The 27,942-nt window shown below is 49.2% G+C and overlaps 2 protein-coding genes across 2 annotated transcripts; both read right to left on the reverse strand.

Annotated features, from left to right (window-relative positions):
* Positions 1-328: 328 nt before the first annotated feature.
* On the reverse strand, positions 329-3,229 carry LOC105071152 (PRAME family member 15-like). The gene is made up of 3 exons (XM_010957783.3): positions 2,940-3,229; positions 1,922-2,494; positions 329-902 (listed from the first exon to the last, which is right to left on the reverse strand). The coding sequence occupies exons 1-3, from the start codon at positions 3,227-3,229 to the stop codon at positions 329-331; spliced, it is 1,437 nt and encodes a 478-aa protein (XP_010956085.3).
* Positions 3,230-17,513: 14,284 nt separating this feature from the next.
* CFAP107 (cilia and flagella associated protein 107) lies at positions 17,514-27,942 on the reverse strand. Its single transcript, XM_010957784.2, has 4 exons — positions 27,644-27,942; positions 22,686-22,799; positions 19,157-19,334; positions 17,514-17,900 (listed from the first exon to the last, which is right to left on the reverse strand). The coding sequence occupies exons 1-4, from the start codon at positions 27,755-27,757 to the stop codon at positions 17,716-17,718; spliced, it is 591 nt and encodes a 196-aa protein (XP_010956086.1). The 5' UTR covers positions 27,758-27,942; the 3' UTR covers positions 17,514-17,715.

A 27,942-nucleotide genomic window follows, 5' to 3' on the forward strand; every position in this document is an offset into this window, starting at 1 on the left:
ACACCAAGGGTCTCTTTATTTCTGACCATTTCTTTACAACCGTACACATAGGGGTCAGTCCAACATGTGCACCTCAAGCCCATATTTCCCTCCAGAAATTTAGATTCATCGTTCTGACTCTATAGATACATGTCCGCGCAAGTCCCATCAACCCCCTGAGTCAGCATTTCCCCTGCGAGCCTGCACCCCCGCTGGATCGCCTCTCCTTTCCCCATTCACACTGAGCAGATGTCTGAAACCACGGGGCTGTGTTCCCCTCATAATGCAGCTATGTCCTAGGTTTCAGTTTCCACGCACCCAGAAGAAAGCTTTTGATGGAGACAACCAACTAGGCGGGGGTACTGCAGCGGTACACGATGGGCTCCATGTGGTCACATATGTCATCCCCGCAGTAAGGACAGAAGCTGAGGCTAAGCCAGATGGTCCTGGGACGTCCCAGGTCTCTCAGGATCTCCATCAGCTCAGCCTGCAGCTGGGCAATTCTCCCTCGGAGAGGAACTCCTTGAGGGCTGTAACTCTCCCGAGGGGCGGGGTAAAACTCAGCGCAGAGACTGGGCAGCCCATCGGTGCGTCGCAGCAGCTTCTCCGTGACGGCCATGGAGAGGAGGTTCCCGCCCAGGCTCAAGGTCCTGAGCTGGGAGCAGCGGCTCAGGGCGGGCAGGATGGCCTCCAGATGTGAGTCCGTGATCCCACACAGGTTTAAGTCCAGTTCCTGCAGGGTGACTGCAACTTTCTCCAGCAGAACTTGGAGCAGCTCAGGGCTGAAGTCGGTCAGGGTGACACCACTCAGATCCAAGCCCTTTAGCTGACTGATGTTCGGGCACCAGGACAGGTGGGTCAAGTCTGATTCCGATAGCTGGCAGTTAGTTATTGAGAAGTTGTCCAAGGGGGTCTTCAGGAACCTGAAAAGAAACCAAGCAATTAGTCTTTGGAAAACCAGATGCCAGGTGGCCCCCAGGTGAGAGACAAATGATTTGGCCAAGGACCTGGTCGTTCTGACCATCTGATGAAGGTCAGTGCACAGGATGCCCAGTCTCACTTCAGGCTGAATCCTCTCACATTTACTATGTGACTGAGTCAAGTACATAGAATGTTGAAAGCTCTCTCTCCTCGTCTGTCAAGCGGACTAAACCTTACTTCCTTGTGGGGATGAAGATAATATGCTCAGAGGAGATCCTGACACACTGTTCAATCCAGTGTTGTTATAACTGAATTTTAATAAGGGAAATGAGATTCTAAAAAATGCTTTCAGCTAAGGCTTCCTTCAGCACTTGCTTGGGCTCCTGACGCCCATGTCTCTGGGCCAGGTGAGGCTTGTTGGAGACATGCATGAAGGACCAACCTGGGCAAGCTCTCTCAGCATCAACTGGGGTTGCCTGTCTGCCAGGGCTGACTTACATCCCTGCATCATCTGCAAACCATCTACCACTTTTTAGCATTCCTTTGGCTCCAGCTGCTAACCATCCTGTCCAGAATGATGTATTTTCCATATATTAACTACCTTATCTGGAGCACAAAGTAATTTTTTACAGACAGGGAACTTGAGACAGGCTCATTGTGGTCATGACCTGGTGAGCACAGAACATCTCTTTAGAAATACTCTGGTCTCATGTGGTTTCCCCTCTTCAATAGCCTCTTCATTTATCTTTTTTTTTTTTTTTTTTTTTAGGTCATTTGAACACAGACATCTCTTCCTATGGAAGAAATCACAAACCCTCCGTTACTAGATCAGAACACCCCAGTCTACAATCTGAACCTTCCTAGCCTGGTGTCCTTTCCAAAGCGCTGGACCAGTTTGGCTTCCTGCCTTGATTTGTCTGGTTATGTGGCACTACGCTTCGGGACAGAGCAGCAAAGGAGACGATGCATGTGACAGTCTACTGTTGTGCTCCCTGAAACACGGCCAGTGATCCCCTCTCACCTGAGCATCTGGTCCAGGCGGCCTTCAAGGAAAGAGGGAGATTCTATATGGAGATTCCGGAGGTGGTGCAGCCTGAGGAACTGAGAGGTAAATTGGGCAAGATGCTGCTGGTCCTGCTCCTCAAAGGCAGACACGTTAATGTGGGAGAGGAGGAGTCTCTGCACACTAGTCATCTGGCCCAGCAGAGGCGCGAACCCGGCCAGGGCGGACAGGCGCCACGTGCAGTCCATTTGCACCTCCTGGAGACAGTCCAGCTGCACACGACTCAGGACCTTCATGACATTTCCCACGGGCATTGAAACGATCTTCAGCTTTTTGCAGCACAGGTGAATCAAACCTTTCCTCCGCTCCACCCACCTGAGGAAGTAGGTGAGGAATCTATTCAGGGTCCTTTTCTTGAGATAAAGGTCTATGAACACCTTCAAGGGAGCCAAGGGCTGCTTTGTCCTCGACCTGTCCTCAGCCACTGGTGCCATCCGTGACCTTGAACACACATGAGTGCCTTCTCCAGACCACATGCTCCAGAATTTCTGGCCAGTGTTCCGTAAGTCCAGCACCCGCAGTTTGCACCTCCTGTAGGGAAACAGCAGGTTGGCTGGGATGCAGTAAGATCCACGCTGAATGAAGCCACAGACTCAGAATTTAGACACAGATGCCCGGAATTCCTGTGCTCTCTCTTTACATTCCTGACATTGGGTGCAGCCTTGCCCTCTTCCTTCTCTGCCTCACTTTCCTCCATCACCCTTCCCCTCCTATCCTTCCTGGTTCTCCACTTTAAGTACCTTTAAGCATCACTGGGAGAAGGTGGTGCATCTTTGTTAAAGTGCCCTGCGCTTAGGCGCTCCTGCACTGCAGGAAGGCATTGCCCAAAGTGAGCTCCGCAGTGGCCAAGGCCTCTGAGCTTCTTTGTTGGTATCATCAGAGCCTCTGGTCCCTCCCTTGGCCACGCACTTCCCCTCACCCCAGCTGTCTCCTCAGGGACGCACAGGACCCTACAGGCTACCTAGTTCAGACTCACCTGGGGCGAACTTTCTGGGCTAGCAGGACATCGAGCCCATCCAGAACAGCTTGTAATGGCCCCACATGAGGCAACTCTATCAGGCCCCCCAGAGGCAGGCGGACAAAGGGCCAGGCTTGCACCAGGGCCTTCAGGGTCTCGATGCGTCTCCCAAAGAAGGCCTCCAGGAACAGAGATGGGAAGAGCTCGGTGGGCAGGTACTCCAGAGCAGCGATGGCCGAGGCCTCGTTGTCCCTCAGGAGGCTGGTTCCCGCCAGGTCCAGGAGTCGGGGTGGGGTCCAGGCACTCATCCTGACTCTGCTCCAAAAGGAATCCTGTAGAAACTTCCAGAGGACAAGACATTCATTTCAGGCCAGGAATGAGCACACCTTAGTCTGTCTCCCCACCCTTCAGAGGAAGCTGCTCAGGGCCAAAGTCACAGCCCTGGGAATGATGGAGGAGCCTCAGTGTACCCCGATTCCACTCTAGGCTCCGTGGGCACAAAGCTAGAGCTCTTTCCTTCCTGGATGCAGAACAAGCGTCTCACAAGTACTGAGGAGGAAGAAAGATAACCACTAGCCCGTTCACTTCCACCCACTGCTGTGGTTCATGTCCCCTGGAAGTGGGTACCATTAGCCTGAAAGCTAACTGCAAACTTTTTGAGGGGAAGACTTTCAGACCACCACTTAGAGCCCCGAAGAGGGGCATCACGTGGACCCACCGAGCCTACATCGTCAGTTACCACGGTTCACCTGGCTGGTAAAGATTAAGGAGATACCCCGAAAATGAATGCCCTTTGTGCACAAAATCAGCATTTTAAATTGCAAGAAATAAAATTCCAAACAGGTGTTTTTGATTAAGACTATCTGCTTGCTTAAGACATTTTACAACGATGTAAACCAAAGCACAAATCAAAACGTTCGGGGCGCAGGCAAAACCACACATAGAGGCAAAACCAAACCTTAAATCTGTTGGTCTGAAAAGAAATAATATTTAAAAACCTCTCCCCGCCATCCCGGGCCCCATTCAAGATGAGCTAACCATGGGTAAGAAGAGGGCGTCCTATCCGAGCTTGGTAACTTACTTGCTGGGATGCGGCTGGCGGGGTGCTCAGTCTGCAGAGCCGGTGAGAACCCAGCCAGTGACTCCAGAGCCAGAAGCTTCTGCATCTCTTCTTTGGTGCCTGAGGTTTTTATAGACCTTTCTAATCCCATCATCCCTCTTTCTGGCTACTAACTGTCAATCAGGAAGGGTCACTTGATTAGATTCCAGACTGCCCATCAGACTGATCCTGATTGGATCTTCATCTTTCCCCAGTTTACTTGCTGAGTCAGATATTCATCCAGCAAAGAAAAAGAACGAGGCAGGGTGGGAACCAAGGACTCTTTCATTCATTCACTCCACACACATGGATGAGTTATGCCGATATGGACATTTAGGGCGGTGGATGTGAGACAAGGGCAGCATTATGGTTTCCTGACATTGGAGAGGAAAAATGAAACTTGAAAGCATCATTTTAGGGGAAATGCCAAAATTATCAAAATGTCCCTGAATTTAAAAGCTTCATGAAGACAGGGGTGTCATTTACAAAGGAAACAAAATACATTTACCCCCATATCAGGGGTCACTTAAGTGTCATGTCAGAAGCACAGGACTTCGTGAACCTATTCAGGGAGCAAGGGAAGTGCTTTGGGGGATGTGGTTGATTTTCCAGCCTTAATCCAAGCCTTCTCTGAAGGTGGACGGGTCAAAATCGCAATGAGCAGTGGGGGTGGGGGCTGGGCGGTGTGGAGCTGGGCCTTCCCAAAAGGACCCTGTGATTGTCTGCAAAACTGTGGAATAAAGGGTACTTTTATTCTTGGGAAGGAGGGAGGTGAAGATTTTTCCCTGGGTGTTATTTAGAAATTAAAAGGGAGTGTCTAAGAGGAGACAGTGTCATCTTTTTTGTTTTTTTTTTAATAGACTTTAGAGCAGTTTCAGGTTCACAGCAGAATTGAGCACAAAATACAGAGAGCTTGCACATAGCCCTCTCCAACCACACATATATCCTCCCCTTCCCTCAGCATCCCTCATCAGTGGGGCGTATTTGGTACAATCGATGAACAAACATGGACACATTATTATCACCCCAGGTCTATAGTTTACATCAGGGTTCACTCTTGATGTTGTACATTCTATGGGCTTTGACAAATGCATAATGACATGGAGCCACTATAGTATCGTACAGAATAATTTCATTGCCCTAAAAATCCCTTGTGCTCCAGCTATTCATTCCTCCCTCCCTCCCTCTCCCCAAACCCCTGGAAACCATGGTCTTTTTATTGTTCCTGTAGCTGTGCCTTTTCAAGAATGTCATTTGGTTGGAATCGTACAGTTTGTAGCCTTTTCAGCCTGAGATAGTGTCATCTTTGAGGGTGTATCCTTCCGGAAAGTTGGGATCAGGGCAGCAAACTGGCATTAAAAAAAAACCCCAAAAACTAAATCTGAGAATGTGAGCCAGGAAGCGGTGTCCAGTCCTGGAAATCAGACATTTCCAAGTCTGAGGGCCACCGAGGGCGGGTACTGCAGGCTCTTTGGGAACTTGGTGCCAGAGGGAGACATACACGTGGACCAGTCACTCCTAACCCTGTCGTCCGTGGGCAGCTGCTCTCAGGAGATGCTTTCTTTAAGTTTTCTTTTTTTTTCCCCCAATGAGGACATTTTCCAGATGACAAATGAGTCCAGCCATTTTCCAGGGGCCTTGGGAGCAGAACCACCAGCCCTTTTCCAAGTGTATTTTGATAATTACTGTTTCCTCAAACTCAGGTAAGTCTTCTGATCAAGGTGACGCTGTTAAGCAAAGAAACAAAATTCTGTTTTTCCCTTCAGAGTAAGCACTGTTCACAAATACCAGCACCTTTGGCCACAGAAGTCAGGGGCTGTATTTGAGGCTTAAGGGTCTCCCGTGTCCAGGGATGGCTCCCACCCTGGGCTGCATCACACGGAGATTCTTTTGAGGTTTCAGGATACAAAGAAAGTGAGATCCTCCCCCCACCCCAGAATTTTCCGTGTGTTTCAACCCTGCTCCCTCCATTTAACGCGATGCCCAAACAATCCTTGTGTACCACTGGCTGCCTAGCTGGGATTCTTTCAGGGGTCTCCTCCACCTTGATAACTTTCCAGAAGATTCCTTTCTCCACATTTCTTCCATGGCTAAAAGTGGCCTTTGCATAAAATTGGATTAAAATGAATTGTACTCAATAGACATTTTAAGTCCCGCCATCCATCCTCTTTATTAATGAGCTGCAACAGGATGAGATTTGTAACAACAATAATCATAAATGCGTCTATTAAACACCAGCTGGGTGAGCAATGGTGTCAGTACTTTATATCGACTAATTCCAGTAACGTTCGCAGACAATCTAGACGTCACTGCTATTTTCCCCATTTTTAAGCTGGTGAACCAAGGTCTCTGCCGGGTAGAGATTGCCTTGGTTGAAGGGATCAGAAGGACCCCTGGGTTCTCAGACAGCCTACCTGTTGGAAAGGACTGACTGACAAACTTCACGTGATGACAGTGGAAATGGAGAAACTGCAGAGTCTAAGCTGGGGGTGTTCCTACGGCGTCCCACCTGCTGTGAGATCCCCCCCAACATCATTATTTTAAAGTGGCAACTTGTAAATAGTTCCCTTAAGAAATCTCGAGGGCTGATATGGAATGCTACAAAGAGGCCAGACTCCAAGTTGCTCATTCTCAGATACACAAGAATTTGAAAGAGCTTTCCCGCCTAAGCAGGAATCAGCTGTGGGAGCTTTAAGTGGTGAAGGCAAGTTTTATTCAGGACTATGGCAATGGAGGAAAAGAGACCCCAGTATGGGACCGGGCTCCATTCACATTACAATAGATACAACTGGGGATTCATGGTCAAGGAGCAAGGGGGTTGGTGGCTGGAATTTTGCTAAGAGGAGCCATCAGTTCTGGGAAGAATTCTGGTGAACCACTGAACAGAATTCTTGTTGAAGGCAGCGCAGCATGATCAGATACCAAGAGAGGGCAGAGAGGAATCTGGGGGATTCTTGCAGACTGCCTTAGGGTTCTTGTTAAAATTGGGTATTGCAAAGAAGTGCACAGATAATCCCCGGAGAAGGTTCAGAAGGCTGAATAAATTTTGGTCAAACAAAGAACATTTGTCAGTTTGAGGGCACTGTGTTGGGGCTGTGGGTGGACAGTGCCAACCACCATGTAGTGAAGGGCTCGGCCAAATTAGGAACAGAATGCAAGCCACCGAGGCTGGGCAGGGAGGGAGCAGGCAGGTCACGTGGGACTTGCAGTGAAGAGGGGATCCTTCGGGAGACTTCCATGATGTGACTAATGCTCTCCTGCTCACTGCGGTGGTGGCAGGGAGATCCAGCTGCAGGGGACACAGGAGCCCGAAGGGAGAGCATGGTGAGAGCACAGCCTTCACAGGCTTGGACGAAGCCAGCATGTTGGAGACCCACCAAGGTGCAGACCATAGGAGGTGACGCAGCGCTGGCATGTGCGGGAGGCTTGGGGGTGGGGGGGGAGCAAAGAGAGCAGGATGCCCGCCGGGCTGCTGGCTTGGTCCCCTGGGGACAGTCCTCTCTATGGTGATGGGATGCTATGAAATGAGTGTTTGCCGCAGCCCCCGGACCAATTCGTGTCTTGAAGCCTTAATCCCCAGTGTGCTGGGGTCTTGGGAGATGGGTCTTGGGAGATAACTAGGTTTGGATGAGGCCTTGGGTGGAGCCCCAAGACGGGGTCAGTGCCCTTATCAGGGAGTGAGGAGACCTGAGCGCACCCCCACCCCCACCACGTGGGGAAACTAGGAGGCTGGCTCTCTGCACAGCCCGACCACGCCGGCTCCCTGATCTCAGGCCTCCAGCCTCCAGAACTGTCAGACGTAAATTCTCCTTGTTTAAGCCACCCACTCTGTGGTACACTGTTACAAGGACTTGGACAAACTAAGACACTGGAGAACGGGATAGCAACAGTGTGAGGGGAACCATGAAGTGCTCTGTGCGCTCACAATTTTTTTTTTGGACAAGACACAAAAAAACATTAAGAAGGTGACGCTCCGTACAGTAGGAAGTAAAGTGGAGGTCTCATGATTGACTTTACAATGTAATCACACTTACACAAAATTCCGTATAGATGTAACTTTCACTTTTTCATTCATTATTTCTGATCATGTCTCCGACATGCTCACCATTTTCCCAGGGTCCCACTGGATCTAGATAAAGAGTTTAGGATGTGAAAGTTACAGAGTTACAGGGGCCCCACCCTCGTGGAATTGAAACCAGCCCCATTGGGTTAACAGAAACCGGTAACTCACAAATTCTTGAACGTGTCTCGCAGGACAGTAGGTGAGGGAACAGCCCTCCCCGTAACCTGCCTTCGCCTGTCAAGCTCGCCTTCACTGTTCCCGTCAATTGCACACCCTCAAGTTTCACTTAGCTTAGACCACATGTTACCTTAAACCACCCGCTATACATGACGCCTCTGCCACAGGGGTCACTGTAGTAACAGTTGCTTAAGTTGTTTTTTCATGTCATGGGCATGCAGCCAGTCTTGCCCAGTTAAAACCAGTAAGACTACCGACCACTTAACCGGGCGTGCTTGAGTGTACAGTGGATGCCCATTTGACATCAGAAGGCCAAAAACTCCATCCTCAGATCATGCAGATGCCACCACCGTCTGCGTGTGTATCCCACCAAGAAGCATGTGACTCAGGTGTGCCTGCACAGAGCAGCAGGCCGCTCACCTGTTTCTGCCTTCAGTCACCTATGTCTGCACCTCCCACCTCCCCGTGCTTGTCACGCATAAACACGCCAACTCCCTGGCCTTTGGGGAGGCAGATCTGAGACTTGTTCTCCTGCCTCCATTGTTGGCTGCTTTGTAAATAAACCCTTTCTCTGCTGTAAACTTCAGATCTTGTGGAGGGTTGGGATAGAGGGCATCTGAGAGAAGAAAAGACGTTTTTCTGTGACCAAAGTCAGCCTGAAGTTGACAGACTAAACTCTCAAACTAACGATGATGGGGATAAAAGTTGCAGTGTGTTTATTAATTCAGGGAAACACTGCCTTTCACGTGCGTGGATTTCCCAGCCAGACTCATGCAAGGATGCTGTGAGCTCAGGCTGTCCTGTGATTAATGGACACAGAACTAGAAAGCAGAACCTTAGGCTCCTGAGTCCCATTCACCACTCCTTACCCCCAGTGTGGGACATCCATGGATGGACACCCGTGATGTCCTGTGACAGCACTCTTGAGCCAATAATACTTGCTTGAAATGGTCCCTAACCCCCAAGTGGGCTCGGAATTAAGTGACTGTACTACAGTCATGACAGGAGAACTTCTTGGAAGAACCCTGGGTGGCCGGTCCATGTTGCCAGCAGGTCTGTGTGTCCTGATGGGAGAACCAGCACTTTTGAGAATCGTAACAGGGTTGCTGTGAAGGCGCTCTTGTGAAAGGGAGGGGTCTGCAGGGGGTGGCAGCCATCCTTTCACCCCTGTCTCAGGACTCCTGCAGGGCCTGGGACTTGAGGAGGGCAGGAAGGACCCTTTCCAGTTGCGTGAGGAGCGGGGAGATTGGAAGTGCCGCGGGGGGCAATCCCCAGAAGGTCAGGCGCTCACTGACAGCAGCTGTGTGTGCTTCCTCGCTGGGTACCGGGACTCAGGGGCTGGGAGGAAAGGAGAGGAAAGGAGGCAAGGAGAGGCCAAGTGTTTTCAAGGCTAGGAAGCAGGTTGCATGAAGGCCGTGCTTCATCCTAGAATGTGGGGAAGGGGTAAAAGAAGGCCGGGGGAGCCCTGCACCCGTGCTACGGGCTCCGGAAGCAGAGCTCTGGGGGTATGTCCACCAAGGCGTGGCCTCTGCCCCACCTCATCGCCTGTGCACTTTATCTGATGCACAGGTAAGCTCACTAAAGGTGGCATGTGAGCCTGAGGGATCGCCTCTCTGCCTCCTTTCCTGGCTCCCCTGGGACTTGGCTGCGACCTCGCCCTTCTCTGCAGGTTTCCCTCTTCTCAGGGCCGTGGCCTCCTTCAGCCCTGACTCAGCTGCAGCACTGGGGGTGGAGTGATGTCTCCTGGCACCAGCACTGCCCAGGAAGCATCCCCACACCACTGATTTAAGGTGTCAGTTCCCTGCTGTCAGGGTCCCGGCTCCATCCTCCAGCCTCCTCTCAGGCTGGAGCTGTGAATCATCGGACAGAAAGTGTGGTCATGCACCGCGGTCCACGATCCTTGGGAACCAAGCTCAACATCCCCTGAGCTCTCTGTCCCCTGAGCTCTCTGTCCCCCAAGCTCCACACTTGCCACATGGCACAGGCTTGATTTCTGCTGTTACATCTGCCGTCAAACCAGAGTCATAGGCTCTGCAGGAAGAGGGCCCTCAGAGGACTTCTCTCTTGCATTAAGCTAGAAACTAAAGACGTTCTAAAATAAAAACGCCGCATTCAGTGTGGCCAAGGTTAAAATGGTTAATCATGGTTAATACTCACTTTTGTATTATGTGACCTTTACTTCAAATATTTTTTACAGTGGCTGAAGAAGATCTCATATGATGTAATTTTATTGATGTGAAGTATCCCAAATCGGGAAATCCACACACAGAAAGCACAACGCGGTTGCCAGGTGCTAAGAGGTCTGAGAGGAAATGGGGAATGACCGTTAGTGGGTATAGAGTTTCCTTCCGGGCAATGAAACTGTCCTTCGGTTGTGGTGACAGTCGCAGCCTCCCATAAATGTACTGAAAACCATTGACTGTGTCCTTTGAATGGATGGGTTGTATAGTATAGAAGTTATATCTCAATAAAGCTGTCATGTATAGTTTTGAAATTCTTTTGGTTTTATTTTTCTTTTGGGAAGGGAGGTAATTAGGTTTTTAATGTATTTTTTAATTAATTATTTTTATTTTTAAAAAACTTTTTTAGTGGAGTTCCTGGGGATGGAACCTAGGACCTCGTGCCTGCTAAGCACACACTCTATCACTGAGCTATCCCCTCCCCCCTGTTATATTTTTTGATGACACATGTCACTATTTTTTTTTTAAATTTTGGAAAATGTAACTACTTTGGGGAAAATATATTATTACATTCACATGTAATGGGTGTTGTATTGTGATACACAATTGAAGGAAGGAAAGAGATTTTAATCTTTTCCCACTTTAATTAGTGTGGTAAATGTTAATTGATATAACCCACATTTGCTAAAGCTCTTTAGGGTCTTCGATACATTTTAAAAGAAAAAAAGGAGTCTTGTGACCGGAAACTTGAAAACTGCTGATCTAGGAAGAAAATTTACCAAAAATAAAAGCAGTGGCTTTTCCCTACTGGTGAGAAAGTTAGGTGACAAGTCTTTCCTCCTTATATCATTTTTAATCCTGCACCCACCATCCAGGCACGCCGGGTGCGGTCTGAGTGGTGAGGGCCAGCACAGGGAGGCACGGCCCCGCTCCCACTCCTCAGCTGTCCGTCTTAGTTCCTACAAGACAACCAGAAGTGCGAGTGTCTGTTTTCGTATTCCATCCTATAAGCCTTGTCCCTATAACTTCGTTTCTTCAGTTTGATTTTGGCATATGTTCCCTGAATACTTTTCTCCAGTTTCATTGAGTATAACTTACATTTAATATTCTATTTTGTATGTAATATTGTCCCATCTATTTAATACTGTATTCGTTTTAGGTGTACAGCATAATGATTTGTTACAGGTTTATATTGCCAAATGAGTACCACCATCGGTTTACTTAATCCATGACTTCACATAGTTACAATTTGTGTGTGTGTGTGATAAGAACTTTAAAGATCTATTCTCCTAGCAACGGACACAGTATTGTTACCTTTAATCACCACACTGTACTTTACATCCTCGTTTCTTATTTATTTTATATCTGGAAGTTTGTGTCTTTTGCCCGCCTTCATGCATCTACACCATCCTCCCAGCCTGCCTCTGGTAACCACCAATCCATGTTCTCTGTATCTATGAGTTTAGGGTTTTAGATTCCACATATTTATATATATACAGTATAGTATTCATATATATATATATATATATATATATATATATATATATATATATATATATATATGTATGTATCCATCAATGGGTAATGGAGAAAATACATACACATATATATATATGTGTATGTATTTTCTCCATTACCCATTGATGGATACATTGGTTTCCATATCTTGGCTACAGTAGGTCACACTGCAGTAAACTAAGGTCTGAGATATCTTTTTAAGAAAGTGGTTTTATTTCCTTCAAACATATACCCAGAAGGGGAATTGCTGGATCATATGGTTGTTCTATTTCAGTTTTTAAGGAGGCTCCATACTGTTTCCACAGTGGCTGCACCAACATGCGTTGCCAACAACAGGGCACAAGGCTCCCTGTCCCCTGCACCCTCACCAACACTCACTATCTCTTGTCTTTTCAACAGCGGCCGTTCTAAATGGTGTGAGGTGATGTCACTTGTGGTTTTGATTTGCATCTGTCTGGTTAGTAACGCTGAATATCTGTCTTATGCACCTGTTGGCCACCTCTGTGTCTACTTTGCCTGAGTGATATTTAGTATGAATTCTGATGTCGGCAGCATGCAGTCCCCTGCAAATAGGCAGAGTTAGAGAAATTCGGGATGCAGGTACACCTGAAGTGTGTTTCTTGGAGGAAGGGGTAAATCAGGCAGAGAACTAGGGTCTGGGGTGAAGGGGTAGCTTCCCAGAGGCCTCTCCATGCTGGGACCCAGGAGACTCAGTTCCAGCCCCAGCTCCGACCCAGAACTGCACACCCCACCCCGCGGTGCCTGAACCGCTCATCCCCTGCCTTTTCCGTGTTGTGCTTCACTCTCGGAACACTCACTGCGTCACGGAACACTGCAAAAAATCTAAACCAGCAAAAGTCACGGAGGTCTCAGGAAGTAAATGATGCCCCCTGAACTCCTAAAAGAAGCACAAATCCTGTGTCTACACCTGGCATCTCCTCCCCAGCACCCCTGGGTCTCACTCTGCACAGTCACTGAGGCCATCTCGGAACTCTCCCCACGCCTGCTCTAGGACACAAGCCTTTAGATCATGAAAAGCAGGCACGTGGGGAGGGCTGGGATGCAGCCAGGTTGTCCTCAGGGCCGTCTCAGCCCAAACTCCCATCCCCCATTCCTATTCATGTCACTGACACCCCCCACCCCCCCACCATGTGCTGTTCTGATGCCACCTCTTCCTCCAGGAGCCCCTCACACCTGTTCTCTGTCCACGGAAGACATGGGCCTGCAGGAAGGAGGTGACTCAGAGCCCAGGACCCAGGATGTTCAGCATCCTCTCCTGCACAGACGTGGACACAGGTCTGATGGGAGGCCCTGGAGTGGAGCTTCTGGCCCACCCTGAGTCCAACCACTCTCTGGTTCCAGCTCTATTTCCACAACCCGGTGAGCGGCGGCATCTCAGAGGGGACTAAGGTAGAATTTTCCCCCTCAGTAACCTTCTTTGACTTCTTCTAAGCTTTTGCTCTTCCAAGATCTTTTTTGAATCCAGGGTCCTGTCTTGGCTTGCCTGGCTTCTGCCAAGCTTCCCCCTCACCCAGCTGTCCAGAGCATCTTGAGTCTCTTGCCACCAGGGGGCACTGTGGGCCCAGAATTGGCTGCTCTATGGGTTCCCAGAAGGAAGGTAAGAATGGTATGGCCTTGAACTAGGGGGAAGCCACGGAGAGGAGGATGGGGCATGGATCGAGACCACCCAGGCAGGGGCTTGCTAGGGGACCTGAAGTTTGTGAGTCAGGTTATGACATGACTTGATGCCTACTTTCCAGTCTCCCTGGCTGCTGATGGACCGCGCTGGGGAGTTAACAAGGAAACAGGCTGCTCCTGGCAGGGGATCCTGGCTTGCACTTGAGTGGCCCTGGGGACAGCTTTTAGGATGTCCTTGAGGCAGAATCAGCAGCACTTTGCTCTTAGGGTGAAGGTGAGGCTTGAGGGCAAGACAAGTTGAGGGACCTTCTAGAGTTTAGCCATGACTTCCTGAGATTGGCAGGAATGGGAAAGGAGCAGGTATGAAAAAAAAAAGTATGGAGTCTGCTGGGCGATGTTAGATTTGAGATGAATACATCATGGAGTGAAAAATATATCAAAAACCAAATAGCGCGTGCAATATAATTCTATTCATATAAAATCTTACATATATTCAAGAGCTATTTGCAAATGCCTCCCATGGAATTTGTATTTTATACCTGGTGTTGCAGGATTGTAGGGGTGCGAGGGTGATTCCAGCCCCAGTAATTTCAAAGCCAGACCCACTGACCAATGCAGGTCTCAGGCCCAGAAGAGCAAAGGCATGTGGCTTCATTCTGATGTTGTCAGGGTCATTGTGGGTCAGGCCAGAGTGACATTTTAGACTGTTTTCCCCACATCAGAAGCTACAGGGTGGCAACCCAAAAGCCAAATGTGTCCCCAGACATGTTATGGGACAATGTTTTTAAAAAATAAAATTTGGGGCCAGAATTTTAAAATCAGATATTTATATGATAATTTATTTTCCAGTACCCCTAGGGGAAAAGAATTAAAAGAAAGATCTAGCAACACTGAATCCACAGCCCCAAAGGCCATCACTCAAAATTAACTCAGGGACAGCTTCCCTGAAGTACAGGTCCCGTGCCCTTCAGGTCTCCCCGGTCCCTGCCTGCAATTCTTCACTCCCCCTACCTGGCCCTGGGGGTTGTGGGGTTCGTGTCTCGTGGAGAAAGACACCCAGGCGATTTGACCTGAGGCTGGGGATTTGTACCACTTCCCAATCCTGCAGTGGGAAGGGGGCGGGAAAACCCCCAGCTGGGTTTCAGAAACCACATGCAACCAAGCTGCTCCTCCTCCAGTGGCTGTGGGAGTCCAAGTCCAGGAAAAGCCAAGCCCAGCATGAAAGCCCGCTTCAGCAGGGACCCGGGGACCCCCGGGGTCCCAGCGACCTCAGCTGGAGAACCCAAGGCCCAGCGCATGAAGTGAGCTGCCAGCAAGGTAACGTGTGGCCAGAACTGGGACCTCGGGGTGAGTCCCAGAGGGTTTGTAGGTCAACAGGGCTTTGCCTTCAAAATCTGGCATGAATTCTCTGAGCATCCGTACACCTCTGTTCACCAACAACCCTCAAGTGTTTTCCAAGAACAAACAGAAAATCACTGGGTGGAGAAAACCTGTTTTTCACCTCTGCTGCCCACAGTTGGTGCCAACCAGACACCCTGAACATGAAGCCATAGCCGCCCGTAAATAATTGTCAAATTGGCCACCAGGGGGCAGGCTTGTCCCAGCCAATGCGCTGAACTCCAGGCGGGGCGGCCCAAGTTTGGCTCCTAAGGTGCTGGGTGACAGTCAAAGCATCACATCTAGGCAGAGGCAATGACTGGCACGTGAGCAGACTCCACCTCAGGTCTGGGTCATCCGTTGTGGCCTCGTCTGTTTTCTTGATCACGCCTGTGGTCTTTGAACGTCAAACAACAGCCCTGAGGTTTATTGAGGTTTACTCTGCGCTGAGCTCTGGGCTCAGGGCTTCATCTGAGTTAGAGATCATCGTGGCACCCATTCATTAGAGGAAGAGACAGATTCAGAGAGGGGCGGTAACTTCTTCAAGGCCACACAGCCGTAAGTGATGGAACTGCAATGTCTGTTTGTCGGTGCCCTTGAGTGTTGCGCTCTGTGCCCCAGCCCCTGGCAGTGCCCCGCTCACTTTAACCTTCATAATGCATTTCTGGAGTCGTAGGCTCCTCTCCTGCTGGAGCCCGAGACAGTATGAGGTCCAGACAGTTACCATGTCGTTTTCACTGCAGAATCTGTTTTTCCAAAAACCTCAGAGAGAAAATAAAAACGGAGCAGCTCAGCCTACTACAGTGATTCCAAAGGTGGGGTTTCGTTAGAAACGTGACTTCTCAGCCCCATCCAGACCTATTATCCAGAAATTAAGAGGGTGGGCCCCACGTTGGTGTTTTAACAAGCACCATCCCCAGCCCCGGCTATACCCACCAGCGAGGCTGAGGCTCCTCGCCCCTGAACGTCCAGCTGAAGCGGGGATGTAGGAGAAGGGTCCTCACTGACTGGATTCCTCCCCTCTTTAGAAAAGGTAGGGAAATCCTCTGTCCACCCGGCCACTGCTGTTGGAGATGGGCAGCTCAGCTGTTAATCTGGTAGCGATGTTTTAGTCTGACTTCTGAACGCTTAAATCCAGCTGACATACGTCTGGTCACTGCGGTGTTAACAGCCACTTTTTAGGCTCGTGCTTGTGTGTGTGTGTGTGTGTGTGTGTGTGTGTGTGTGTGTGTGTGTGTGTGTAAGGCCACAGTGTGCTGACCAGGTGTGGGCAGACATGGACCCTGGGTCCACTCACTCTGGCCTCCACCCTGGCCATTGTCCCTCCACCATCTCAACTACCCAGAAAGAACTAGAAGGATGGAGGGTTAAGTCACAGAACATATACTGAGCACAGAGAACTCCTGCCTGGCATCCCGGCTCCAGATGAATTATGTGCCTCCCAAATGTCTGCATCCTCATCCCTGGAGTATGTCAGTGTGATCGTTTTTAATCAAAAGGAACATTGCAGTTGTGATAAAGGGTTCTGAGATGGGAGGACAATGCTGGATTATCCGGGGGGGGGGGGTGCCCATGGAAGCACAAGGGTCCTCCTAGAGGCAGACAGAGAGGAAGGAAGATGCTATGCTGCTGTGGAAATGGAGGAAGGGGCCACGAGCCAAGGGATGGAGATGCCCCCTTGAAGCCAGAAAAGGCAAGGAAACAACTCGCCCCTAGAGCCTCCAGATGGAGCACAGCCCAGAGGCTCCCCTGTGGTCTGACACCCGGGGAGCTGTAAGTGAATAAACGTGTGTTGCTTTAAGACATCACGTTTGTGGTATTTGTTACGGCAGCAGTAGGACCTAATGCACCATCTTCCTGGGCCTTGAACAAACCTGCCAAGCTTCTTCCCAGCTCACAGCCACACAGAGCTATCCCTGCAGCCCGAGCCACCCTGTCTTCCCACCCCAGCTGCCCCTGCACCTGGCTCGTCCCTCTCAGCATTCAGCCTCAATGTCCCCTCCTCCAGGAAGCCTTCCCAGACTAGATCATGTCTCCACACCCCCATTCCCGAGCTCTCATGGCACCCCTTTACTTCTGCACACCCTATGGTTCTCCCTTGTGAGCCGCTGGCCCCCAAGATCCCGACTTCTGTAAGCCTGTCCCCCGACGTCACCCTGTCCTGTAAGTATTTGTTAACTCTTTCTTTTGCTGGACTGAAGGCTCTGAGGCCAGAGGCTGGTTTGATCATGGCTCCATGGATGTTTGTGGGATGAACGGATATCTGCTGGAGGTGTGAGGGGGGCAGCTGGCTCCACCCTCAGCTGTCACTTGTGTCCTCTGCCACAGCCTTCCTCTGTTCCCCCTTCCTCCTGTCTGTCAGTCATTCAACAAACATTACTCCTGGAGAGGACAGACTAAGCTGTGAGTCATGTCACCTCTCTGGGCCTCAGTTTCCCCTTGTGTGAAGTGAGGGAACTTAAGGGTCCCTCCCGCTTCTCGTGACATTCAGGTCTGTCTTCTACACATACATGACACTCCTTATGTCAAAGGCCTTTATTTGTGGGCTGGAAAAGAAAGGAATCTGTGGGTTTGGAGGAGGGGCTGGAATATAAAACACAGACCATGATTCCAGGGGCCCCTCAGATGGGCCAGATTTAAAACTCTGGGAGTCTGCAGCCTCCTGCTGTCTGGCAGATCTGATGGGGCGGTGGGTCTCCAGGTGATTCCACCTACGCTGCCGGGGAGGGCGGGTGGCCGTTCTCAGAAGCGCGGGACAGGCTGCAGGCGAGGAGGGGGCACTGGAATCGCATGCTCCCGCCGGGACAGAGCACCCGATGGAGGTCTGGGGAAGGAGGCAGTGTGAGTGCTCTCCCTCGGGGCCGCCTCGCGTGGGGCGAGCCATCTCCGCTTCAGCTGCTCAGAGAGTCCATAGTTTGTAGGGGGAGCTGCGGGACGAAGCGGGGTCCGGGGGAACAGGGTTTAGAGGAGGAGGCCAGCCCGGCAGGGCCAGGAGAAGGGGCGCAGAGGCTTTCCCAGGCTGCTGTGCCCGGGACCTGGGCTGGCAGCACATGGGAGGGAGGGGGAGGCTGGCCGAGAGTATTGCTTCTGCCAACCGCTGAGAGCCTCAGCGTGCGGCCTGCTCCCTGTGTCCCCAGGATGGGCCGGGCACTGGCAGAGCCTTGGGAGAGTGAGCCCCGTGACCTGATGGAAGGTGACCCCGTCAGCTCCTGGGTAACTTACTGTCCCACCCCAAAAGGGAAGGGAGGAGTGAGAGCTTGTGAGATTGATCTGGAGGAGAGACCCTTGCAAAAGGAATGCATTGTGACAAGCAGCTCACTCTCTGCCCTATCTACGTCCCTTGGCATCCACGGTTAGGACTGCAAAAAGTTGGAGCCAAAGGATGGCGGGTAGCTTGAAATGTAAATCGGATCAAGGCACTTGCTTTGTAAATCTGTTCAAAGTCTCGTTCTCGCGGGAAGAAAACTCACACCCCTTACGGCGGCCTGTGAGCCCCTACGGACTTCCTCTACCCCTGCCTTGCAGATTTTCCGCTTGCTCTCGCCTTCCCAGGAATGCTCTTCCCCCCAGTTCCTGCATGGCTCCCTTTTTCTCCACACAGCTGTCTCCTCGAGAAAGACCATCCCTGTCACTCCAGCCAAATGAGAATCAACACGCCTGCCTCACTTTCTCTCTGCTACACGTTTTCTTTTCTTCGGACCATATATCCTGGTCCAAGGTGATCATATTTACTAGATCTTAAGTCATCTCAGTTGTTAATGGTGTCTCCTCTGTCTTTCCACTGGGATATCAACTCCCCGAGGGCAGGAATTCCGCCCTCTTTTGTCACTGCTCTGTCCCCAGGTGCTACAATAGGGCATGTCACCCGGGGAACAATCAGTATTTATGGAATGGACAACGGATATGAGTGTGCAGCGACGTTGCTCCACACCACCTGTGCTCCAGGGAAACGTTGCTGCAGGTGACGGCTTCATCACAAAGCAGCATCTTCCACTGTCACAGGGAAGGGACAGGTGACCTGGAGGGTAAATAGGATGCACCCCTATCTTCTCATCCCGATGCTCTGCTGGAACCAGGGCCACCTGCAAGGGCCCTTCTGCACGAGGAGGGCACACCCCAGCCCTAGGTGGCTAAGGACCCCTCAGAACCCAATCCAAGGGGCAATCCCGAATTATAAAAATACCGAGAAGGGGGAAGTCAGATTTCTCTGGGAGCCACAGCAGCTGATGTCCATTCCAAGTGCGGAGCCGGGGCAGGTCCGGGTTATAGTTATGCCGGTTGTAATGGTCATCATACGTGCTGATCAGATGGTGGTGCGAGGGCTCCTGGTGGTGGGTGATCAGGTGTTTGTACGGGAGCCCCTGGAAGGACAGACGCAGTGGACTTGTTACCAACTGGAGCACGGCATCCACCTGGCTGTGGATGGAGGCAGAGGCTGCCCGCCTTAGAGGTCTGATGGAGAGGGGGCTCCATAGGAATGTGGCCGCCTGAACCCTGAGGGCCACCAATGGGGGACACACCTGTCTGTCCCACTGCAACACAGCTCACCTTCAGACACACGTCCCAGCTCAGCTGCTGTCAGTTCTCTGTATGACTGGCCCCCAGCCTGTGCCAAGTCCCTAGAGTGAGCTATGAGGACACATTAAAATGAAAGTCAGGACACCCAGCTGAATAGGAAGTTGGAGCCATCTCATTGCACGCCCTGGTGATCTGAAATTACCCCCTTTGATTTGTCCCAAGTCTCATCCATCCAAGCGCCTATTTCCATGGCAAGTGGAAGATGCTGAATGCTGAGCCTGGCGTCTGCTCCTTCTGTTTCAGTCAGTTACTATGGGAAGAGTCAGCGAACGCTCCATAAATTGCCTTCTCCTGCAAAGGATTTATGGCTCCCTCAGCTGGAGGCTCAGAGAGTGATTTCTTTGGTGGGGAGTTATTTACAGGGGGGAAGAAAGCCATGTTCTCCTTACTCTGGGACGTTTGCCTGAATCAGTGCTTTGCCTAAGAAAATCCTCTCGGCCCTGGAGGGGAATCCTAGGGGCCTGGGCTGATTTACAGGGGAGGATAATGTGGATTTCCATGCTCGTCCTCTTGTCTGGAGCAGACGGGGAGGTCTGTGTCTGCTGTGGTCTAAAAAGGCTGGCTGCACCCAATATTTCAAGTGGCGGTTCTGTAAATCAGTCAGATCACAATGCCAGAAGGAGACGAGGGTGGATGGGCGCAAATATTAAGCAGGGGTTCCCAAGATCCACATCACCGGGTGCCCGGAGTATACTTCCAAGGTCAGGGAAAGCAAGTTGGAGGGGTTCCCATCAACCAAGGGAAGTTCTAAGGAGGCAACGCGGCAGGGGTAAAGGAGAGAGGCCAAGGGGGATTTTCTTTCTGTTTCCCTTGATGTGGGGAACAGCTCTGCTTCCTTGACTACGTACACAGGATTTTTTTTTTTTTGATCGGGTATGGTGAGCTGACAGACGTAGAGACAACTGCCCCTGAAAGAAGAGCTTATTACTTACAAGTCCCAACAGGACGGGGCACACCGCATCAGGCAGGGCCACGTGGGAAGCACCAGGGCCGGTCAGGAGGCAGAGGGAGTGAAGGGAGAGCATGGCCCAGGGCTTTTGTTGTAGTTTCCAGCAGAGGAAAGGGCGAGGCAGGTGGCAAGTTCGAGAAGTGTAGGATGGCACAGTGCAGATACCTTCAGCAGGCTCTAGGCTATAGGGTGTCTCTGGGTGCACCTGGCCCTGGAGTGATTGAGGACAGGGGGAAATCGGCTTCCGGTGCATGAGCATTATTAGATAAAGGAGGCGTTGGAGGGATGGACTCTTGATTGGTCGGTGTGCATCTGAAAGGCATGGTGGCAGGCAAGGTGGTGACTAGCCCTAGGAATTAGCCTAGCCCTGGGAAGGGCAGCCTCTCCAGGATTCGTAAGGCCCCTCAAATTTAAAAGCATCATAAAATACAGAAAATAAAAAACACGATTCATGCACTTGCCTAGGAGATAATAATGCCATCTACCCATGGGCAGTTTGAAGAGCAGAGGTCGTGTTTTCCTGAGAAGGGAGAAGAGAGAAGTCGGGCAGGAGATGGCAAAGGAGGCCATCCAAGCGGGGGAGCACAGGGTGAAGCACACGGAAGAGCTGACAGAAGTGAAACAGCCGTGTGGAAGAGATGCTGTGTCCAGGGTCCTCGGCACACAAGCGGGCTATTGGAACAGAGTCCCTAGGAACGAATATCTGATTGCTTGGTTCCATTTTGTGTGCGTGTTGGAGGAGATATCTTAATGTTTACCAGACTGTGCATATGTGTTTCATCAGGGTTTATGATGGGCAACAAAGGTCTACAAGAAAGGGCACCTAATGTATACTGAGACCTAGGCTAAATGCCTCATGTACATTGCTGGCTGGGGGCTGGCAGCCCCAGATTGTGGGTTCTAATTTTGACTTCCCTGTATCAAAATGCATTCGTGTTTTTAGTGTACACCAGTGCGAATGGTTGGCAGCCCCAGAGCATCAGCACGGTCCGAGGGATGCCAGTGTGGTCCAGGGATGCTAGCACAGAGCTGAAAATCTGACACTGTTTATCCTAACATGAATCCCCAAATGTAGAAGATGGAGAGTCAGCTCTGGTAGATGATGAAAAGGGACCTGAGGGGACTCCCTGCTTGTTTTCTCAATTTGCCAAGCAGCCCCCTGCTCAGTCCCTTACCAACAAGCCACGCAGCTTCAGACAGGACACTCACCACCCTTGGGCACCTTTTATCTGAAAATGAGGGCACTGAGCTGGACAGTCCCTTGGGTCCCTTCCAGCTCTAAAATGTTTCATCCTGACAGATGTCCGCCCCTTCTTCTGTGCCTCCCTGTCCCCACCGTGAAGTTAGGCAGAGGTGGGGTTAGTGGGACGGGAGGTGGGGGTGTACAGAAATCACCTGCACCTGCAGCAGGTGTCAAAAGCAGCAACTTCGGGGAACACTCGGAGCATGGCGGGGACAGGGCGCGTCTGTGCACCCCAGGGGTGGGCGCCTGTAGGCTTATTCCTCCCAGGCTGAGGCTGGTGGGCGGTACCCATGAGGTCTGGGGATGGGGAGGCTCTCTCTGCTGCTCCTGGCGTGGCCAGGATCTCTGAGCTTCTGGCACACTCTCCCCTAGGCTAATAAATGTCTCAAATGCCTGGTCTTGGGCGGGGGAGGCACGTTCTGAGGTTGCAGTGCCCCTGCTTTGGAGGCCTGGAGCACATCCACATGCACAAGCAGGCACCCAAGAGTGAGAGAGCGTTGAAAGGTCCTGAACTTCTCATACGAAAGAACGAGAAGCTTGGGCTTAGGTGATACAAACACCGTCTGTCTGGACATCACCACGACTTACGCTGGCAGCGCCTTGTGTGATTCCTGACTACATTCACCTTAAGCCAACGTTTACCTTTGTTTCCTGCATCCTTTGCCTGCATCCTGTTGGCAGAGTGTGGAGACACGGGAGAAGTGGTCCAGGAAAGTTCTGGGATACCTGACAAGGGGAACGCTACCAGCCTGAATCAGATGGACTTCTGCTCCATGAGTAAACAAGGGTAAATGAGATCGTCAGCCTTTCCGCTGGAGAGGGTATTAAAGAGACCGCTCTTGAGTTCCAGGAGGGAGCCGAGCCTAGAGACGTCTGGCTGTCAGTGGCTCCTGAGTCTTGGGAGGGACCCGGGCCAGAGCGTGGGGCTCGGAGCCCACTTACCTCAACTCTCCTCTTGCTGTACCACATGGAGATGCGGTCCGGTCTGTGGCCCGGGAAGGGGACGTACTCTTTTCTGTAAATGGACTGGGGTGTTTTCTCAGTGTCTTTCGTGAACTGGAAAAGACCAGATACTCAGGACAACTTCTGTGATGCCCCTTCTCAAACGTCTGCTGCATCCCCTCTGCTCCCAGCTGCTGGAAAGGGCATCCCGCACAACACAGGCTTACTAACACCCCGCCCCTGCCAGCACTTGGAAAGGAGTGTGCTCAGGGACTTAGTGCCCCTGCCCCTCCGAGACCCCTCGGGAAAGCCGACCTGGTCTCACCTGACCACGTCTGCCCCGTCCCCTCTCTCATCTTCTCTCTCTCTGCTCCTCCCTCCTACTTGCCTCCTCCCTTTTTCTTCCTCCTTTGTTCCTAACTCTTCCCAACTCTCCTTTCTTTCCTCCATCACATTCTGGTTGATTCTGTTTAAAAAGTTTATTGTAGTAAAATGTGCATAATAAAATTGACCATTTTAACCATTTTTAAATGTACAGTTCGGTGGCATTCAAAGTACATTCTCATGGTTGTACCACCATCACCACCATCCATCTCCAGAAACTTATCATCATCTCAAACCTTGTCCCAATTAAGCAGCAACTCCCCATTCTCCGCTCCCTCAGGCCCTGGCAGCCACCATTCTAGTTTCTGTCTCTGTGAATTTGTCTACTCTAGGTACCTCAGATAAATGGAAGTATATGATATACTATTTGACTTTTGGTGACTGGCTCATTTGACTTAGCATAGTGTCTTCAAGGTTCATCCATTGCCGTGTGTCATGATTTTCTTTCTTTTAAAGGCTGAATAATATTCCATCGTATGCATGTGCTCCATTTGGCTTATCTATTCATTGGTCATCGGGTTGCTGCTACATTTTAGCTAGTGCGCATAATGCTACTATGAACGTGAACATACAAGTGTCCCTCTTCAAGGTCCTGCTTTCATTCTGTCGGTGCATAAAATTTTTAATTTTGATGAAGTTCAATTTACCCATTTTTTTTCTCTTGTTGCCTGTGTCTTTGATGTCATAGCCAAGAAATCACGACCAGATTCAATGTCACGAAGCTTTTCTCATGTGTTTTCTTCTAAGACGTTTATAGTTTTATGTCTTACATCTGGGTCTTCAAACCTTTTTGAATTACTATTTGAATATGGTGTGAGGTAAGGGTCTGACTTATTTCACACAAATATGGTGTTAGTGGTGGGCTTTTCTTATATGACATTTGTTACGTTAAGTAACAATGAGGTAGAATTTACCAGTGATGCCGCCTAGTCGTGGTTTTATTTGGGGGAGGTTTTTGATTACTGATTCAATTTCTTCACTAGTTATAGTTCTATTCAGATTTTCTATTTCTTCATAACCCTCTCATCCAAATACACTTTCTTTGGCTCTTGTAACATTTGATGACTTAAAATCTTTTTTTAGGATATTAGTATAGACACCTCACTCTCTTTTGGTTACTACTTGCAGGGATATCTTTTTCTATTTATCATTTTCAACCTATGCATGTCCTTAGATTTAAAGATGGTCTCATAGATGGCATATAGGGGAATCCTGGATTTTTCCCCCCAATCTACCAGTCTGTGTCTTTTGATGAGTGTTTAATCTATTTATATTTCAAGTAATTTTTTGGTTGAACATTGAGCATTGGAAAAAACAATGATCTCATTTTGTTATTTATTTTTTGTATATTTTGCAGGGGTTTTGGTCTCTCATTTCCTCCATTACTGCCTTTCTTTGTGTTTACTTGTTTTTTTTTTTATAGTGACACATTTTTATTTCTTTCTTATTTCCTTTCATATATATTCTAGAGATATTTTCTTTGTAGCTATCATGGGGATTACACATAACATCTTAAATTTACAACAATCTATTTAAAATTGGTACCAGCTTGACTTAACTTACTAATAAAAACACTCCTTTACAGCTCTGCCCTCTCCCATTTTATGTTATTGACATCACAATTCCATCTTGACATACTGCGTACCCATTAACATGGATTTATAATTATTTCTATGCATTTTTAATCCTGTAGAAAATAGTGGAATTATAAACCAAAACTGCAATAATAATGGTTTTTATATTTGCCTGTGTGTTTGTCTTTATCAGAGGTCTTTATATTTTCATATGGCTTCAAATTACTGTCTAGCATTGCTCCATTTCAACTTCAAGGATTCTCTGTAGCATTTCTCGTAGGGCAGATCCGGTGGTAATGAACTCCCTCAGCTTTTGTTTAATCTGGGGACATTTAAATTTCTCCATTTTTGAAGGACAGTTTTGCTGGCTAAAGTACTCTGAGTTGATAGTGGGGTGTATTTTCTGTCGTTTTTGAGCCCTTTAAGTATATCGCCCCACTGCCTTCTGACCTGCAACGTTTCTGCTGTGAAATCTAACGATAGTCTTATTAAGGCTTCCTTGTGTATGATGAGTCATTTTTCTCTTGCTGCTTCCAAGGGTCTCTCTTTGTATTTGTCTTTCAACAGTTTGATTATAATTGTCTCTGTGTGGGTCTCTTTGGGGATTTATCTTATTTGGACTTCATTAAGCGTCTTGGATTTGTAGATACATGTCTTTTCTTCCTGTCTGGGAAATTTTCGGCCATTATTTCTTCAAGTAATTTCTCTGCCCCTTTCTTTCTTTTTCCCCCCATAATCTGAATGCTGGTCAGTTTGATGATGTTGCATGAGTCCTTGGGCTCTGTTAACTTTTCTTCTTTCATATTTCTTTTGCTCCCTAGACTCAATAATTTCAAATAATCTGTCTTCAAGTCCTCTGATTCTTTCTTCTTTGTGTTCAAGTCCACTGCTGAATGCCTCTAGGGAATTTTTTCAGTTTAGTTACTGTATTTTTCAGCTCCATCATTTTTGTTTGGTTCCTTTGTATAATTTTTATCTTTCATTAATATTCTCATTTTGCTCATATACCATTTTCCTGACTTCCTTTGTTCCTTTGTCCACATTTTCTTTCAGCTCTTTAAGCACATTTAAGACAGTTGTTTTAAAGTTTTTGTCTGGTACTTCCGCTGCCTGTGTTTCTTCAGGGACCATTTGTGCCACTTTATTTTCTTCCTTGGAATAGGCCATGTTTTCCTGTTTCTTGGTATTCCTTGTCTTTTTTTTTTATTATTATTATTTTCAGCTGAACATTGAGCACTTGAAAAAACAACCATCTCTTCTAGTCTTTACAGACAGGTTCCATTCAAGGAAAGACCTCCACTAAAGTAGCAGGGCATGTTCTGAGCCTTGGAATCAGTCAGGTATGAAGGTTTAAGTTCTTCTCAGGACTTTCCTGAGCAGGAGCAACCATCCTGCCTAGCCCTCTGTGTGTGTGTGTGTGTGTGTGTGTGTGTGTGTGTGTGTGTCCCCGTCCCCATGTGTGTCCATGTGTGTGCTTTATATTTCTGCTGTATGCATGGCTGCTTTAAAATGCCTTAATTTTCTAAGGAATCTCTCCCCAGCTTCTTCTCAGGGACTTGGATGTTCTGTTGCATTCCTCTACCTGTAATTTCTTGCCCCAGACATTTGCAAATTTGTGGTCCCCTGGCAGCTTTCACTAGCTGTGACCACTGCTGCTTTCCACAGCTCTTCCTAGTCTGAAATGAACTATCTACTTCTCCCTGTCTGTGCTCTGAGAGAGCCAAAACAGAGACCAATCCCTCACGCAACTTACAGACAGATTACTCCACTCCCTTTGGGTTTGAGGGAGGGAACAAGGAGCTGGGCCACTGCTTCCCTCATGCTGCGCGATGCTGGGCTGGGGAGGGGATGGGGAAAGGGCAAGTAAAAACACTGGGGAACTTCCTACTATTTTGAACTTGGCTTTTTCTAAATTAGGCATTTGATTGTTTGCTTTAAACCTTTGTTTTCCAGAGTTCCTGTATCATTGTTTCTGTTAGGCTAGATTTGATTTTTAAGTGTTAACATGGAAAGACAAGGAACCTGGAGGTTCTTAATAGGCCATCTTTCTGACATCACACCAACTCTGCTCTCTTTATGCAATCTCCTCTAGGTGTAAGGCCCATAATATCCCTGGGTAGTACCTTACCTACAGGATTGTGGAGGGATTGCTCAGCCAGTCCTTCTTGCCCTTGAAACTTTCCTTACACACACCTGTTTCCCAGACAAAGCCAAGTACTGTCAGAGCTGACAATGGCCACAAGCCATGTCTGGCCAGAGGGGTAGTAAATGCTAATATTCCCCATGAAAACAGCCTTTTGCAGTTCTCAGAAGTCACCATCAACCTTCTCCACACTTACACCAAAGCTGCCAGTTCTATCTCAGCTTCTTTCCCTTGTCTATTTTCCAGGAAGACGTGAGGATGTCTAGATGTCTCTGTGGAAATTTAAGTGGGTCAGTCTTGATTGCCCCATATGAAGATACTCAATTTTAAGTATGCCAATCCAGGCAAAGTATTTTGTGACGGCCTGGAAAGTACATGGGAACATCAAAGGCCCATTTGTTCTATTTTGCAAGTGAAAACTGAAATGCACAGGCAGGGCAGGCTTGTGCAACAGGTGGCAGAGAGCAGCGGTTCACCCCCAGGCATCAACACAAGGAGTTTCCAGCCTGTCCTGGCAGGTAACACCTTCTGGGAAGGCCCAGCCCAGGGAGAGCAGACGGTCTTCAAATCAAGATGCAGCAGAAGTAGGGAACATCGGGTGCCTAGAAACACTCCACGGAATATATTGCTGTGAGGCACAACCATATTGACACCTGTCCTATGATGTTTTCAAGATGTAATAGGGATGTTGATGACTGCTTGAACATAACTCCCTACATATAGCACAGAGTCCCTAGTGCCACCTTCTTAAATTACAACCGTCTATGGCTCTTGATTTGGAAATAATAAAGCCCTCGTTCCTAACTCTCCCTGCCAGGTCCCCCTCTGAGCCCTCTGTCCACCTTCTCTTTTCTTACCTTCCTCCTCTCCTCCAGCCAGTTTCCAGTGAGCACTCTGGTTGAATACTTGGTCTCCACCTTCCAGCTTGGAGTGGAAAATGACTGTGGACTTACTGCAGTAGAAAACTGCATGGTAGGGATTTGCCCTGAATTTCTTTGCCTTGATACAGTTAGTTTAAGGTTTTGGGGGAAGGGAGATGTTATGAATCGCTGAGTTTGGGGTGCCTTTTTTTCTTTTCAGCAGTCCTTCTGAGTGCTGGTACCCTGCTAACTTTACAGAATAAAAAAGGGCCCTGAGAGTCCGCTTTCAGCCTCCT

Source organism: Camelus bactrianus, chromosome 13 (genome assembly GCF_048773025.1).
Source record: "Camelus bactrianus isolate YW-2024 breed Bactrian camel chromosome 13, ASM4877302v1, whole genome shotgun sequence".
Taxonomy (NCBI): domain Eukaryota; kingdom Metazoa; phylum Chordata; class Mammalia; order Artiodactyla; family Camelidae; genus Camelus; species Camelus bactrianus.